At 34.6% G+C, this 17,724-nt stretch overlaps 1 protein-coding gene across 1 annotated transcript in view; it reads left to right on the plus strand.

The window, feature by feature from the left end:
* Window positions 1-17,724, plus strand: part of LOC128234283 (uncharacterized) — a 124,700-nt gene that overhangs the window by 70,501 nt on the left and 36,475 nt on the right. Inside the window, exon 5 of the mRNA XM_052948443.1 lies at window positions 3,786-4,026. Within this exon, the coding sequence (XP_052804403.1) occupies window positions 3,786-4,026 (241 nt within the window). The remainder of the gene's footprint in view (window positions 1-3,785; window positions 4,027-17,724) is intronic.

Here is a 17,724-nt window from a genome sequence, read left to right on the forward strand (position 1 = left end):
CATTGTTCGGGCAGGCTGCTGGGAGGGCAGCATCAAAGTCACGTTAGGTATCTAATAATTTCAGCTAGGTTTGACATAAACTTGGTATATACGAAGAGTTTATGGAGACCTTTTATGGTAATGCGTTTGCGGCCCCTACAGTCAAGGTCAAGGTTACTATTAATAGAAAAGGGTTGGTATTGAATAACTTGAGTAAGGGTATACATATTGTGACCAAACTTGGTATATAGGAAGTGTTTATAGAGACCTTTCCTGAGATTGTGTTTTGGTCCCCGAGAGCTATGATCTAGGTCAAGGTCGCTGTTGCTAAAAAAGAAATATGGTTAGTACTGAATAACTCAAGTAAGGGTTGACATAGTGTGACCAAACTTGGTATATAGGAAAAGTTTATGCAGAGCTTTCATGGACTGCCTTTTGGCCCCCTAGGGTCAAGGTCACTGTTACTAAAAATAGATTACTGTTTCAGTTATGGTTGACATACTGTGACCAAACTTGATATGTAGGAAGAGTTTATGGAGGATTTTCATGGGATTTTGTTTGGGGCCCTTAGGATCAAGGTCACTGTTACAAAGAATAGAAGAAAGCAGTTGAACCTGAATCTCTTCTGCCATCATTAAAAACCTGTTTTTTCACATCACGATTCTTGTTCACTATTTAATTTGATTGTTTTATTGCTTTTGACAGGCACATATTACAACGTTATTGTATTCACTTCTAAGTCAAAGCAGCGTAGTCGAGCGCGCTGTCTTACTACAGCTCTTGTTTGTGTTCTACCAGTTTTTTCAAGACCCAAAAGTTTACACAATACGGCTGTTTTCTTTACCCATAGGCTGTCTGGTTTTTGTGGCCATTGGAAAAGAAAGTTTATTTTTATTTCCATGTCTTCACAATCTACTCCTATAACTTCTCCTATACATACTTAAATTTTTAACCAGGTTTTCAACGAAAACCAGGTTATTACAATGAGGTTGTCGTTGGGCGGGCGGGCGGGCGTCAAGCATTGGTTTCTGTTCAATAACTTTAGTTAGCATTGATAGATATTGATGAAACTTGGTGTGTAGGTAGCTTACGGGAAGAGCTAGCTTGGGATTGCTTTTGAGTGGGGAGGGGCTAAGGTCAAGGTCACTTTTACTTAAAATAGAAAAATGGTCAAGGTCACTGTTACTTAAAATAGAAAAATGGTTTCTGCCCAATAACTTTAGTTAGCATTGACAGATATTGATGAAACTTGGTGTGTAGGTAGCTTATGTGAAGAGCTAGCTTGGGATTGCTTTTGAGGGGGGTTGGGCTAAGGTCAAGGTCGCCTGTTACTAAAAATAGAAAAATGGTTTCTGCCCAATAACTTTAGTTAGCAATGACCCATATTGATGAAACTTGGTGTGTAAGTTGCTTATGTGAAGAGCTAGCTTGGCATTGCTTTTGAGTGGGGAGGGGCTAAGGTCAAGGTCACTGTTACTTAAAATAGAAAAATGGTTTCTGCCCAATAACTTTAGTTAGCAATGACCCATATTGATGAAACTTGGTGTGTAAGTTGCTTATGTGAAGAGCTAGCTTGGCATTGCTTTTGAGTGGGGAGGGGCTAAGGTCAAGGTCACTATTACTTAAAATAGAAAAATGTTCAAGGTCACTGTTACTTAAAATTGAAAAATGGTTTCTGCCCAATAACTTAAGTTAGCATTGACCGATATTGATTAAACTCGGTGTGTGGGAAGCTTATGTACAGAGCTAGCTTGGGATTGCTTGTGAGGGCGGTGGGGCTAAGGTCAAGGTCGCCTGTTACTAAAAATAGAAAAATGGTTTCTGCCCAATAACATAAGTTAGCATTGATAGATATTGATGAAACTTAGTGTGTAGGTAGCTTATGTGAAGAGCTAGCTTGGAATTGCTTTTGAGTGGGGAGGGGCTAAGGTCAATGTCACTATTACTAAAAATATAAAAATGGTTTCCGCTCAATAACTTTAGTTAGGATTGACAGATATTGATGAAACTTGGTGTGTAGGTAGCATGTGAAGAGCTAGCTTAGGATTGCTTTTGAGTGGGGAGGGGCTACGGTCAATGTCACCGTTACTTGAAATAGAAAAATGTTTTTTGCCAAATAACTTTTGATAGCATTGATAGATATTGATTAACTTGGTGTGTGTGTAGCTTATGTAATGAGCTAGCTTGGGATTGCTTTTGAGGGGGGTGGGGCTACGGTCAAGGTCACTGTTACTAAAAATAGAAAAATGGTGTCCGCCCAATAACTTTAGTTAGCATTGATAGATATTGATAAAACTTGGTGTGTAGGTAGCTAATGTACAGAGCTAGCTTAGGATTGCTTTTGAGGGGGGTGGAGCTAAGGTCAAGGTCACTGTTACTAAAAATAGAAAAATGGTTTCTGCCCAATAACTTTAGTTAGGATTGATAGTTACGTCTCTTTTTGATAAAAGTAAAGATAAAGTCATACAACAAATGAATTGGCTATAATTTCTGATTGCCCATAACAAAAACCTGGTTTCGTCGCATTGCGGCGCTTCTAGTTTATCATGTATGGCAGCAACGTAATCACGGACATAATAATCTTTTTTTTTTTATTCACCACAAAGTCACTTGAACTTGCAGCAATATATGTCCCCTGAATTTGCAACATTACATGAATTCCCTATTGGAATCTGGATCCTCTTCTACAGAATAATTGTGAGAGACGTTTTCATAGTTTGGCCCAATTTGGCACACAGAACCCCATATATTTTATGCATGTGGAACAGTAGCAAATGTCATCCTTAAGTCTAATTTTTTATTTTCCTAGATCGACCACTAAATGAATTTTCATTGTACCTTTAATTGGGCAATGAACCTGAACTGCGACACCTTGTTACACTTGCACTATCAGTACTAATTCGCACTTGAGTACCACTGAAGGGGCTTTTGTTACTTACAGAGACAGCTCTTATTTTTTATGCCCCCGAAGGTGGGCATATTAAAATCGCACCGTCCATCAGTCCGTCCATCTGTCCGGCTAAATAACTCGTGTCCAGGCTGTAACTTTCTCTTGTATGGACAGATTTTAAAATGACTTGCCATATATGTTCGACATACCAAGACCCTTGTCCCTACCTCTTAGTTCAAGGTCACACTAAGTGTTTATTTACAATGGAATGGTGCATATAAGGACATAGAGTATAGGTTGTCGTGTCAGGGCTGTAACTTTTTTTTGTATGGACAGATTTTAAAATAACTTGCCACACTTGGTGTTTATTCACAATGGAATGCTGAATATAAGGACATAAGAGTGTAGGTTGTCAAGTATAGGTGGTATTTTTTGTGTTCAGAGGCAATTTAAAATAACTTGCCATATGTATTTGACATTAAGGCAATGTCGAAATTGAGAAACAACAACACTGACATATTACAGTGACCATGCATGGGTCTCATGTGGTGTTTCAAAACATCAATGACAGGTAATGAGTGTTTTTAGAATTATTCCACTTGTTCATAGGCATTCCTTGCTTTATATTATTATAAAATGCTGCATATATATGCACATAGATGTCATAACCAGGCTGTAATTTTTTCAAGTATATGACAGATTTACAACAAACTTGGCACATGTGTTTGGCATATAAAGATTGTGTGTCGTATGTAAGATCCACATGCATACATCAAAGGTCAGTTTTTGATCTTTAACTTTTCATGTACTGACCTTGTTCATAGGTCAATGTCACCTTCGGGGGCATTCATCACATACTGTGACAGCTCTTGTTACAGATCTTCTTCCAACTCATGGCTCTTTTTCTTGATTTCAGGAAGGTGTCGAGTATGAAACCTGTGAAAACGTAACACCAACCAGTTCATCAACTGGTTGTACCGATACTTGCAATGGGGAGGCTTGGGCAAAAGTCACTGTTCAATATCAGTATACTCAGGCAACAAAGAACCGAGTGGAAGGCAATTTGCGAGTTCGAATCAAACACACTGGAGACTCAAACCACCCAAGGGAAATCGTATGGAATTCAACTAACATTCAATGGGTGGAAGGTCCCAAAGGTAAATAGCTATATCTTTCTGTTGAAATTAAAACTATTTGATTATGGCATTATTTTATAGCATTATGATTGACACTATGCAATTAAATGCATTTAAAAGCAGAACATTGAAAAGTAAAGATCGCACTGGTCAGGCTGCAGAAGTCAAAAACCCTTCATGGCAGTGTATAGAAAATGTTCATATTTTGGTGGGCTACACCCTCTGATACAAGAATCCGATCGATGTCTTTTTGCCACGCTTGGTGAAATCAAGATATTCAAGAAGGCTGCCAGTAGATTCAAATGTACAAATTCATACAAATATGGGAAAAGATATTTGGCCAGAACACATGAGATATATAAGTGATTGCTTTGATGGTATTGTATAGCCACAACTAACCTTGGCAATGATAGCATTGCTCATAACTCTGACTTGAATAATTGTCCATTTGTCCCTTTTTTATTTAAAAAAAAACAACAACAGAAAACCTAAATTGAACTTGACCGTTTACTGTGATGGTTCATCATAAATCAGCTGAATGATATTGCTTTGATGAAATAAATATACCCTTTTCAGACCTTTAGGTGAAAAAATAGTTTCCACTCAATAACTGAGGATCCTTTACATGTAGGTCCAGGAACTTCTTCCTTGGTATGCACGTGGGTCATGACCAGCAGATGACCCCTTTTAGTTTTGGGACAGTAGGTCAAAGGTAATAGTCCCACTGAAAAAAAACAGATTCCAATAATAAGAACGCTTGCACCCAGAAACTTTATACTGGTATGCCACAGTTGGTAGATGACCCGTAATGATTTTGGGATCAGTAGGTCAAAAGTCAAGGTTGCGTGACCTCGAGGTGAAAACACAGAATAACTAAAGATTTATGCTTACATCTAGGAACTTCATACTGGGTATGCCATTTGGTCACGACAAGTTGATGACCCTAAACTTAGTATGCAGTTTCGTCATGACTGGTAGATGACCCCTATTGATTTTGGGATCAGTAGGAATGCTTACATCTAGAAACTTCATACTTGATATGCGATTTGGTCATGACTATTTGAAGACCCCTATTGGTTTTGGGATCAATAGATATAAGGTCAAGGTTGGGTATAGGTCGCAGTGGCCATAATGTAAAAAAATGGTTTCGGCAAAATAACCAAAGAACGCTTGCACACAGGAACATCATACTTGGTATGCCACTTGGTCATGACTAGTCCATGACCCTTTTTAGCTCGACTATTCGAAGAATAAGGAGAGCTATCCTAGTCACCCGAGCGTCACCTGCGTAAACACTTCTGTTAAAGTTTTTGTAAGAGTTTGTGTACCACCTCAAATATTTTCAAAGTCCATTGATATCAGGCTTTGAAACTTTGCACACTTGTTCACCATCATGCCCCCAACCTGTACACAGGAGGAGGTAACTCTATCAAGCATTTTGACAGATTTATTCCCCTTTTTCTACTTAGAATTTACGTTATTTCTACTTAGAATTTACGTTAAGGTTTGCGTACCACCTCAAATATTTTCAAACTCCATTGACATCTGGCTTTGAAACTTTGCACACTTGTTCACTATGGCATTGAATCTTATAGAATTTCATGCAATGGTAAAGCACAATGGGAGTAAGTGTCTTGTTAAGGAACTGTATCTTAATCTAGCTTTTTATTGAGATATTGCCCTTTGTTAAAAAAATGTCCAAAGCATTACTTCAAAACTACTAGATGGCATTTAATTTGATTTTATGCAGTTGTAAAGCGCAATGAGAGGAAGTTTAAGAGTCCAAGAACCACAACTCTATCCACAGCATTTCCAATTTCAGGATGGATTTTTATAATATTTCAATGCCATTTGCTATAAGGTCAGCATTCAGGGGCTTTAAAATCACATCCAGTGATAGCTCTAGATTACTATAACTTCTAAAAAATCATTTTGTTAATCAAATATTCGATATATTTTTTACCAAATATCAAGTTTGCCATTTGTTTGCATCCCTAAGTATTATGTCTGGCTAGTGAAAACTCCAGTTTATATTTAGAAGAGTTGCTGATAATTCAATCAAACTGCCCAACAGGATATGTGCAAAGTGGTAGAGCAGAAGACTGCAAAATTGTGAATTCTAATTTTTGTGCCGAAGTGTCGTAAAGTTTTATACATTGATTGAAAATAATTATATATATTATAATAATAAAAATTTGGGAATGTTATTTCTTTCTGGTTATGTTTTGATCAAAGCATCAAAACATATGTATTTACTATTTACAAAGAATATTAATTAGTAGGATGCCAATAAACAAAGAATGCTGAATAGAAGGATGCAGGTCTTTACTGCCATAACTGAGCAATGATCTTGGCCGAGGTGTCAAATTTTTTGATAGGTTGTTTACTGCACCATTTCCTTAAAGATAATGGGGTATTTAAGCATGGTTGATAGAATTTTGAGGCCAAAAACTGTTTAGATTACTTTTCAAAAGCGGTAGTTTTTGTTGTGTGTAGAGCGGTAGAGCGGTAGGAGGGGTTTTAAAAGCAGTAAATTTAAACTACCTCTGATAGATTTCAGGTCTGCTGAAAATGTCGCAAAAACTGTCTGAAAAAACAACAACAGACAAAACTAATCAGAATGAGATTTTCAAAAAGCATGAAATTTGGCAATTTTGATGAGAATTTTTATGCATGATAAAGTGGACCAATCTCTGTGCCAGAAACTAAATGTTGTTCAAACAATTGATTATTTCAAAGACTTATTACAAAGGAATTTAGCTATGTAAGGTGTAAATGGAGTCAGTCCATATTATGTTGGAAATATAAATGATATTCATTGTAGTATTATATCCTTCGTAATTTTTATGAAGAAATTCCAAATTTTACCAAAATTGACGCTCAAATTCTAAATCTCATGGGTATAGGTCATATTTCCAAAATATTGAAAAAAAAAACATGCATTACATGAAACATGATCATATGGTGCAACTACTCAGGGCTCGAATCAAAGCTTGCATTCTCACTAAATGCGAGTCAGTTTTGCCGATAGCGACCTCATAAAAGATCAACTTGCTAAAATTTGCGAGTCCCATATTTCAAAACAAAATACAAGAGGACGGATGCTAATGAGTAATAAGCAGTCAAGTACAGCAATGGAAAATCCACTGGGTTTTTTCCTGAATGTGTCATCTGCAGATATAAATAATCTATTAAATGTCAGAATAAAGTCTTTTGATCTGTTGATTTAAAGAATATTGGAATCATGGAAAAGAAATGTTTGACACTTGTTCATTAAACATTTAACTAGAACTCACTTGTATTGACTTTTGTTCGTTACTTTAATATATGGCATATATAGAATGCTAAATTAACCTACAGTCGAACCCCGTTGGCTTGAACTCGCTTGGCTCGAATTTCTCATTGGCTTGAATTAGATATAAAGGACCATTTTCTCTAAGCTGAAGGTAAGAATGGGGTTCGACTGCAATTTAATAGTTTGGGAAAAAAGCAAGTAACTTTTTATCCCCCGCCTATGAAATAGGGAGGGGGATATTGAAATGGCGTTGTCCGTCCGTCCTTCCGTCCGTCCTTCCTTCCGTCCGTCACCTGTGTTTTCTCAGTAACTAGCCGGTAGAATTTCATGAAACTGATTTTCTACTGCCAATATATCTAAATTCATGAATGGATGTGAGTAACATCTGTTTGTAGTGAAATGTAAACTCATATTGCTTCCATTTATCTCTCTAAGCAATTTCGGCTGGAAAAAAAATCCCTTATATAATTATTTGACTTAAAAAGTCTGGTTTTAAGGTTTATAACGGCATGTAATACTTCTAAATCAATAGCTCAACACATACATCATTTATAACATTGAAACTTTATAAAAGGGCTCCCAACCATCCAACCTTCTTTAATAATCAATTAGATAATTATATCTTGCTTATTATAATAATTTTGCCCCTTTATTATTCTTTGTAAGGTTTTGCATGTTAGCAAATTTAAGTAAATAACTAAGCAACTACTTAAAGGGGCTATACACCGAATGATGAAATAGCGAAAAAACAAAATAAGAGAAAATTGTCGAAAACTGACATAAACTAATGGTATCAATGTGTACAATGCATTGAAACTAACTAACGGAAGTACCACATAGTTTACAATTAACTAACGGAAGTACCACGTAGTTTACAATTAACTAACGGAAGTACCACATAGTTTACAATTAATTTATTTTTTCGCAGTTTTTTCGTATTTTTCCATTAAAAAAGATTACTAGGTATGTATATATACCTATATAGTAGAATTCATTCTTATGCGTGATTGGCTGGTCGATGTTATCACGTGATATTACCAAGTTAGGTATATACCTTAAATATTCCAATCATAGTGTGAGCCTTCGTAGCACAGTGGTTCGTAGCACAGTGGATACAACACTGGACTGCAATTTTGGCGACACTGGTTCGAACCCGGTCTCCGACTCTATTTTTTTTACTTACATTTTGGTATTTTTTTTACATTTTTTACATTTTGGTATTTTTTTTTAAATTATGATATCAAAGAGTAAAACATTTTATTAAATAATTGTCCTGAGATTCGTTACAGAAAAAAAAATTTGGGTGCCAACCTGGTGTATAGTCAATTTAATGTTTTGCATTGAAAATTAATTATCAGATTTTTAAATTCTCGGGTTTAAATTTTGCATATACAGTACACTCAACGAGTTAGACCCACTTTCCTCGCTCACTCCGAGGGATAAAGTCGGTGATCGCGGGTTTCCTCCGAGGGTAAAACTGTTGCCCTCGCTAAAATTCCCCCGAGTTCCTCCGAGTGGCTGGCTTACCGCCGAGTTTAATATGAACGATAGCGTTGAGAATCGTCCGATTTTATGATCCCGCGGCGGAACTCCGAGTCTAATCAGATAAGCAAGAAATCATTCTTGTTTAGAAGTTATTTATTTTTATGCTTATGCACATTGTTAAGCGTAAAAGATTCTTACATGTACCAACGTTTAATTTGTATTTGTGTCCATAAACGCCAATTCAATATTGTCTTGAATTACAAACATTGAATCATCAAAGTATATCCACTAAGTTATTGCATCATAAAGCAGCCGACTATTTACACGATTCTGAACCATGACCTCTGACGTCAAGCGCGTGATCAATACAATGTAGAATATACTATTTATTATTGGTGGTTAAAAATAAATGTAGCTATGATGTTTCATGGAATTTTCCACAGAAAACGAGGCAAGAAGGCCTTCTAAACCATGCGCTGTGAACTTGGAACGCGTGTTTGACCTCCTGATTTTCCGAAAATGTGTAACCTAGAATTTCTCGGAAGAAATATGTTTATCAGTCATTAGCAAAAACACGTTTATAAGATGCATGTGCAACTAGTGAAATACGACTGCATTCTTGTGGTAAGCTAACTTAATGCAAAACGGGCAGAGGAAAAAGAATAATAGCAATTTACTGGAGCCGTCGTAATCAGTTGAAAGTTTTAATAAAATAAATATAACTTTAGCGTAGATTCTTATCTAGTGTCCGCAGAGTTTCGCGGAGTTAACCCCTCCGAGGAACGCCGAGTTCATTATTCTTCGGTCGACTGATCACCCTCCGAGGGCCTTAAATTCAAACTCCGAGGAACGCGGACAGTCGATAAAATCATTTTGTTGTCCGCGATAGCAAAAATCCGCGGAGGGAAACGGAAAGTGGGTCTAACTCGTTGAGTGTACTGTACCAACGTTTAATTTGTATTTGTGTCAGTAAACGCCAATTCAATATTGTCTTGAATTACAAACATTGAATCATCAAAGTATATCCACTAAGTTATTGCATCATAAAGCAGCCGACTATTTACACGATTCTGAACCATGACCTCTGACGTCAAGCGCGTGATCAATACAATGTAGAATATACTATTTATTATTGGTGGTTAAAAATGGCTATGACGTTTCATGGAATTTTCCACAGAAAACGAGGCAAGAAGGCCTTCTAAACCATGCGCTGTGAACTTGGAACGCGTGTTTGACCTCCTGATTTTCCGAAAATGTGTAACCTAGAATTTCTTGGAAGAAATATGTTTATCAGTCATTAGCAAAAACACGTTTATAAGATGCATGTGCAACTAGTGAAATACGACTGCATTCTTGTGGTAAGCTAACTTAATGCAAAACGGGCAGAGGAAAAAGAATAATAGCAATTTACTGGAGCCGTCGTAATCAGTTGAAAGTTTTAATAAAATAAATATAACTTTAGCGTAGATTCTTATCTAGTGTCCGCAGAGTTTCGCGGAGTTAACCCCTCCGAGGAACGCCGAGTTCATTATTCTTCGGTCGACTGATCACCCTCCGAGGGCCTTAAATTCAAACTCCGAGGAACGCGGACAGTCGATAAAATCATTTTGTTGTCCGCGATAGCAAAAATCCGCGGAGGGAAACGGAAAGTGGGTCTAACTCGTTGAGTGTACTGTACCAACGTTTAATTTGTATTTGTGTCAGTAAACGCCAATTCAATATTGTCTTGAATTACAAACATTGAATCATCAAAGTATATCCACTAAGTTATTGCATCATAAAGCAGCCGACTATTTACACGATTCTGAACCATGACCTCTGACGTCAAGCGCGTGATCAATACAATGTAGAATATACTATTTATTATTGGTGGTTAAAAATGGCTATGACGTTTCATGGAATTTTCCACAGAAAACGAGGCAAGAAGGCCTTCTAAACCATGCGCTGTGAACTTGGAACGCGTGTTTGACCTCCTGATTTTCCGAAAATGTGTAACCTAGAATTTCTCGGAAGAAATATGTTTATCAGTCATTAGCAAAAACACGTTTATAAGATGCATGTGCAACTAGTGAAATACGACTGCATTCTTGTGGTAAGCTAACTTAATGCAAAACGGGCAGAGGAAAAAGAATAATAGCAATTTACTGGAGCCGTCGCAATCGGTTGAAAATTTTAATAAAATAAATATAACTTTAGCGTAGATTCTTATCTAGTGTCCGCAGAGTTTCGCGGAGTTAACCCCTCCGAGGAACGCCGAGTTCATTATTCTTCGGTCGACTGATCACCCTCCGAGGGCCTTAAATTCAAACTCCGAGGAACGCGGACAGTCCATAAAATCATTTTGTTGTCCGCGATAGCAAAAATCCGCGGAGGGAAACGGAAAGTGGGTCTAACTCGCTGAGTGTACTGTAAGCAAATTTACAGTAATCCATGCATGTTTTTTGATGTAAATAGGTGGATACTGATTCCTGACGCAACTTACGATGAATGTTTTAAAGTTTTAATAGTCTCTATGATTATACACATGTATACAGTTTTATAGAACACCATTAAAATTATTAATACAAATGTCATCAAAAGGTGTCTTGTAACACATGTGTATAAGTGTTATAAATTAAATGTAACACACATTTAATGGTTTATTAAACTGTTCCCAATAAATATATTTGTAACACAAATTAAATGTCCATACTTTTGTAACACTCGAAGTCTTCAAGAAATGTAATGGGGCAAGCACCTGACAGTTCGCAGGCTAAAATTAAATGACCCTTAGATTTTAATATCAAACATATTGTTGTTTAAAAAAAATAAAAGAAATAACAGGAATCTTTGAAATGTCTCACTCACTAAGCCAGTTGCCTGTTATGCACCCTTCTCAAAAAAGTGCGGAAAACGCGCGTTTAACGCGCGTTAAACGTGCAGAAAACGCGCGTTAAACGCAGCGGTATTGGCACTGAATTTTATTCACTTTTTACGCACTCGGTAAGAAAAATACGCTTAAAACGCAGTGCCAATACCGCTGCGTTTAACGCGCGTTTTCTGCACGTTTAACGCAGCGGTATTGGCACTGCGTTTTAAGCGTATTTTTCTTACCGAGTGCGTAAAAAGTGAATAAAATTGAACAGAAAAGCGCACTTATGCGTAATATTTCTGCGCTTTTTACAAAAAAAAACGCACTAAAAACGCACTTGAGTGTATTTTAAGTGCGCTTTTTAACAAAAAAAATACACTTAAAACAAACTTACACACAAAAAACGCACTAAGTGTGTTTAAACCGCGTTTTTTTTGATAAAATGCGCACTTAAAACGCAGTTGAGTGCGTCTTTTCTGAAAGTGCGTTTTTTACCTCCAAAAAGCGCAGTTAAAACGCACTTAAAGTGCGTTTTTTTAGAAAGAATACGCACTTCTTGAAAGTGCGTTTTTAGTTCGCTTTTTGGAGGTAAAAACGCACTTCTAGAAAAGACGCACTCAACTGCGTTTTAAGTGCGCATTTTTGGGTTAAAAACGCAGTTAAACGCACTTCAGTAAAGAAGTGCGTTTTGATCCCTAAAAAACGCGCTTAAAACGCACTTCCGTTTTTACTGATTAAAAGTGAATCTTTTGCACCCAAATTTTATGAAAAAAAAATGCGTTAAAAGTGCATTTTTTCTGCATTAAAAGAGCATTTTTCTGTGTTAAAAAAGAGCACAAATTCACTCAGGTGCATTTTACCTGCATTAAAAGTGTCCATTTTATATAAATATATTGAACCATCAAAAATAGAACACATTTGAATAAATAAATACTGATTTTGTTTCATTTAAATTTCCTAAACATGAGTTTGTGTTACATATATAAAAAAAATTTATCTCATAATTAATTTAACATGACACCTTGTAACTGGACATAATGTATTTACAGTCAGACAAACAAGTACATATTTGTCAAATTTAGCAATAATAAAATAACCTTTTACTCAGTGGCAAAAATAATTGATAGAAAATCATGAAACTGTAAGCTACAAATTGGAAAATGACAGTCTCAAGAATCTTTTGTTATATTTTTGTCAAATCTAGAGATTCCTGACAGCTCTGGAATAAAACAGGGTATCATATTTTAAATAAGTAATGACTTTATTAGTACTTAAATTGATTGACCCAATTTGGCCAGTTTCCAATAACTGGTAAGCCATGTGGAAGATGACAGTTTTATGATCCCTCCAAAAACCAACACTGTAATCATTTGTATAACTTTAAAGGTGCTAATGTGCATATGTATGGAAACATGGCAATTTCTGCTTAATATGTTAATATTATATTAACATATATAAGGATAAAAACAAGTGCATGTTCATGGAGTTTTAAAACTACATCTACTATCTGGAACCAATAATCCTACTTCCAGCTACTATCTACACCAGCATTGTTATTTATTAAAATATGTGCACTAGATTGAAAGTTGACAAACAAAAGTCCCACAAGTAGTCAAGTGTCAAAACAGTGAAATTAACAACTGAAATAAAGAATACATACCATGACCTGAGTGCTTTCACATGTCAGTTTATCACATATCATCCAATAGTGGTATTGTCATGTTTCTAATCATAGTTCATATTTACCTGATCTAATGATCATTATTTTATTTCACTAATCCCTTTAATATTAATTTGTTTTAATTGGTGTAAATCCATTTATTAATTAAAACATCATCAATATTCTTTTAACGAAATCCCAACAAAATGGCTACCAGTAACTTTGATTTGAAATTGGCTCCCTAAATGCTGAGATTTAATTGGTCCTTGGTACAATCAGATAAGATCAGGCTTATCATGCATGTTGTAAAATTGGAAAGGAAATGACAAAGAATTTGGTAGTCATTACAAGAAACTTGGAATAATAATTCTATAAATGTTGTAATTACATGCAATTGATTCTTGCCTATAAATAAAATGTATTCTTTTGATTACACAATAAATAAGAAATTATAATATATTTTTGATTTTTAAAATAATCTTTCTTTTTATTTCATTATTTTATTTTTTTTTATTTTGAAGGTATATTGATCAATAATAAAATGCTTATTTACTGGTTTATTTATTCATTCATTCATATTCTTGTATTTATGTGTGTATTTCATAATTGTTATTTTGAGAAGGGCATGATTCACATTAATATTAAAAAAAAGTAAAAGATTCACTTCTTAACAAAAAGACGCACTTAAAACGCACTTACTGGTGGTCAGAAAAATATCAAAATAAAAGACGCACTTAAAACGCACTTATTGGTGGTAAAAAAAGAAACAAAATAAAAGACGCACTTTTCCCTTAAAAGATCCACTTAAAACGCACTCAGCTGAAAACGAAAACCTAAAAGATTCACTTTTAACGCACTTCTGTATAAAAAGCGCACTTATTGACAGAAAAAATACACTTAAACGCACTTCTGTTAGAAAAGACGCACTTATTCACACAAAAAACCGCACTTCAGTTAACAAAAGACGCAGAAAAAATACACTTATTTAGAAAAGATACACTTATTACGCAGTTATTCATAAAAATACGCAGAATAAATACACTTTTTCAGAAAAACGCAGGAAAAATACACTTTTTAGTGCGTTTTAAGCGCGTTTTGGTAAAAAGTGTATTTTTTTTTGAGAGCTTATAATGATTATCTAGAACATAAAATAATAAAGGTGCTTAAATCATAAGAAAAATGTAGACACAAGAAATTATACAGTTTGTTTAAGAATTAAGATCGGTACGTTGTAAAACGTTTCAGATCTATGTAAAAGGAAATAAATAAAATGTATCAAATATTGCATAATTATAATTTAAAGGTAAAATATTATAAAGAATATGAATGAATTCCATATAGAATGACACTCATTTTCATACAAAATATTATATGTTTCATATCAATTAAAGATTTACATCTGAACAACAAAAGAGACAATAAAATTACATCTGAGACAGAAACATTAAGAAATATTAAATAAAGTTTTAACTAATATTAGGAAGACAATTTGACACAAAAATTGTTTCATAATACATGTGTCATCAAAACATTGCAATCCTTATTTAACCTAAAAGCGGCAGCAAAATTAGTCGAGCACACTGTCTCTGTGACAGCTTTTGTTTTGATCATTAACAGTCGAGCTATCACTTGTGCATTCTAAAATTTATCTGAGTTTTAAAGGGACTGATGTTCATAGATTTATTATGGCAAAATTTATTTCATTGAAATTTGTTGAAATTGAGTGATTTTTCTAACTTTCATGAACAAAGACCGAACAGCAATTGCCAGATTCTCATTTGAACAGAATTTGGTAAATCCAAACCCAAAATGATTCCATTTCCATTAGCGTTCCTAATGCCTTTTGGCAAAATAGAGTATCTTCTTTTACTTTTTCTGATAATTATTAAAAATAGAGATTATTTGAATATTTGTAGATGTTTTTCATCATTGCTACAATAATTTTGTTAACATTTCACATGAAATAAAACATGAACAAGTTCCTTTAAAATAACAGTTATATATCAAAATTTTGACATTAGTAATTAAATGACCAAGCAGTTTTTAATGCACTTCATATGCTGTCATTTCAGTTCCATCTACAACAAGCACTTCTTACACGCCAACAAACACTACTACTAACATGCCCACTGGTACAAGCACAAGTAATAGCTCTGACAATCGTTTGTCTGATGGGGCAATAGGTGGTATTGTTGGAGGACTCTCTTCTCTGATACTGGTTGCCACGGCTGTAACAATATACTGTTGTAGAAAACATAATGGACAGAAGAAACAAAAAAATATTGGTGTGCAATTAGAAAATCAAGACAATAAAATGTGACTTACTGTGAATTATTTGTAAGGCATACATATATATTTATGTATTATTCAATGTATTTGTAGTTTATGCTAACCAGAAACTAAAGTTTCACTTTTCCAATTTCCATCATCTTAATATGCTAACAATTTCCTTAAAGAATGACTAATCATGTATTACAAACATAAATTTTGAGTGATAAACCGTTAACTAATTACTAAATAATGTATTTATGGAAAATATTAGTTACTTAAATAGCAAGATTGTTTATTTGTATTTAAAAGCTAAAAAAACAAAAATATTACATGATTGGTGAGTGCTAAAATATTTACTGATATCTGCTATCATCTCATAAGGTAGAAATGCCGTTTTTTGCACCTTTCTTTCAAATTAAACTGTATTCTTAATAAGAACCATTGTTTGGACATTTATTCTTCTTTTCAGAATATTAAAACAATTGTATTAATTGTGGTAAATCTTATTTTGGAGTAAGAGTGCATTTTTACGTAAACTTTACAAGAATTATTATATTATGAGCAGTCCTTTTGAAAGCTGCTTTTTGTGGACATAAATTTAAATTAATGCAGACTACTGGTTGAATTGGCAGCCAGTGGATTATAAATAAGTTTGAAAAACTCTTGATTTCAATGTGAACGTGCCACTTTTCCTTGAATCAAAATAATATAAAAAGTAACTTCAATCAAAAGGTGAAATGGATGTGGTTGATCTATAATAAGTCAACAGGACCTTCATCATTAAGTTTATGACTGTTGATATTCCAGATGTTTTATTTGAAGTATTTAAAATTTGATTGAAATGTGTTGTATGACTTTTATTCATTGATAGTACCAGTTTTATCATAATTTTTGTGTCATTGGCATTGTACAAATAATTAAAAAACTTTTAGGATTTTCACATAAAGCTTAATATATGTATGTATCATTTATTACAGTTACCTATACTAATACATTGTATTGTACTAAAAAATAAATGAGTTCTTGTTTGTTGATTTTAAGAAGCAAGTTGGATATCAACTTTGTCATTGGCCATAACTCAAAACCCATTAAAGATTTTCAAATGTTATTTTGCACCAGTGGTTGAAATTAGCACAAGCCCGCAAGCTCGACTGCACTAGTAAGATGTCTTTCGGGCTTGCTCAAATTCTGAATTTTATATAGCAGAGCTTGTTAAAAAATTTGATGTCAAGCAATAGCATAAGAATTCGGGCTTCTTCATCCATCAGTCTAATTTCGATGACTGTGGCACACATTATGCCAATACACATATATATGTACAACAAGGCCAATGACTTTGGTTATTATAGTCGTTAAGTAATGCCCCTTTCTTTGTGATTATGAACACCAAAAGACAATTGGTGATTGCTTGTGGCGCTCTGCGAGTTGTTTAAAAGATTGAACAACTGGAATCAAATTTAAGCATCAACACAAAATTTATTATTGGCAAGATTATTGTATTATGTATAGTGGTGCAGTTGTAGCCGAAAATGCAGAGCTGAAGCAGGTTTCTGATTAAATATTTTCTTGGTTGTGTTTATGAATTGCCCATCACTTACCAATAAAACTTTAAAATGACAGACCAAAAGAAAAATATTGCATATTTATATAATGAATGAAGCAATAATGTTGCTGTATACAGTTAAACTGCTGTCGTTCGAACAAGCGTCGTTCGAGAACCGGCATTCCCTTGAGGACGGAGCTTGGTCCTGAACATTTTTCCTTCTATTTTCATATCAATTATACCTACGCTGCATCTAAACCTAATTATGTCGAGCAAAATAGTCAGTCCCAAGTACACAAATCATGCACAAAACCTTATGGCCCTCGAGGTCATAATTTCACTTTTTCCCGAACGCGTGTTCCAAAATAAACAAACAATTTCTAGGTGTTAAAGTTTTCACAAGTTGTAAAAATTGCAATGACAGTTGAAAGGTAATTTGATAAGGTGTGAAAACCCGTTTATAAATCACTGTTTACGCATAACCGATAGTAGTGGATAAGGGCATTTGAGATGATAATTATGAGAAGCTAATTGTGAGAAATGTCGATTGAACCATTTTTCGCGAAACCGACAAGATGCGCCAATCAACAATCCTTGATTTTGCGAAACTTAAA

Source organism: Mya arenaria, chromosome 5, assembly GCF_026914265.1.
Source record: "Mya arenaria isolate MELC-2E11 chromosome 5, ASM2691426v1".
Lineage (NCBI taxonomy): Eukaryota > Metazoa > Mollusca > Bivalvia > Myida > Myidae > Mya > Mya arenaria.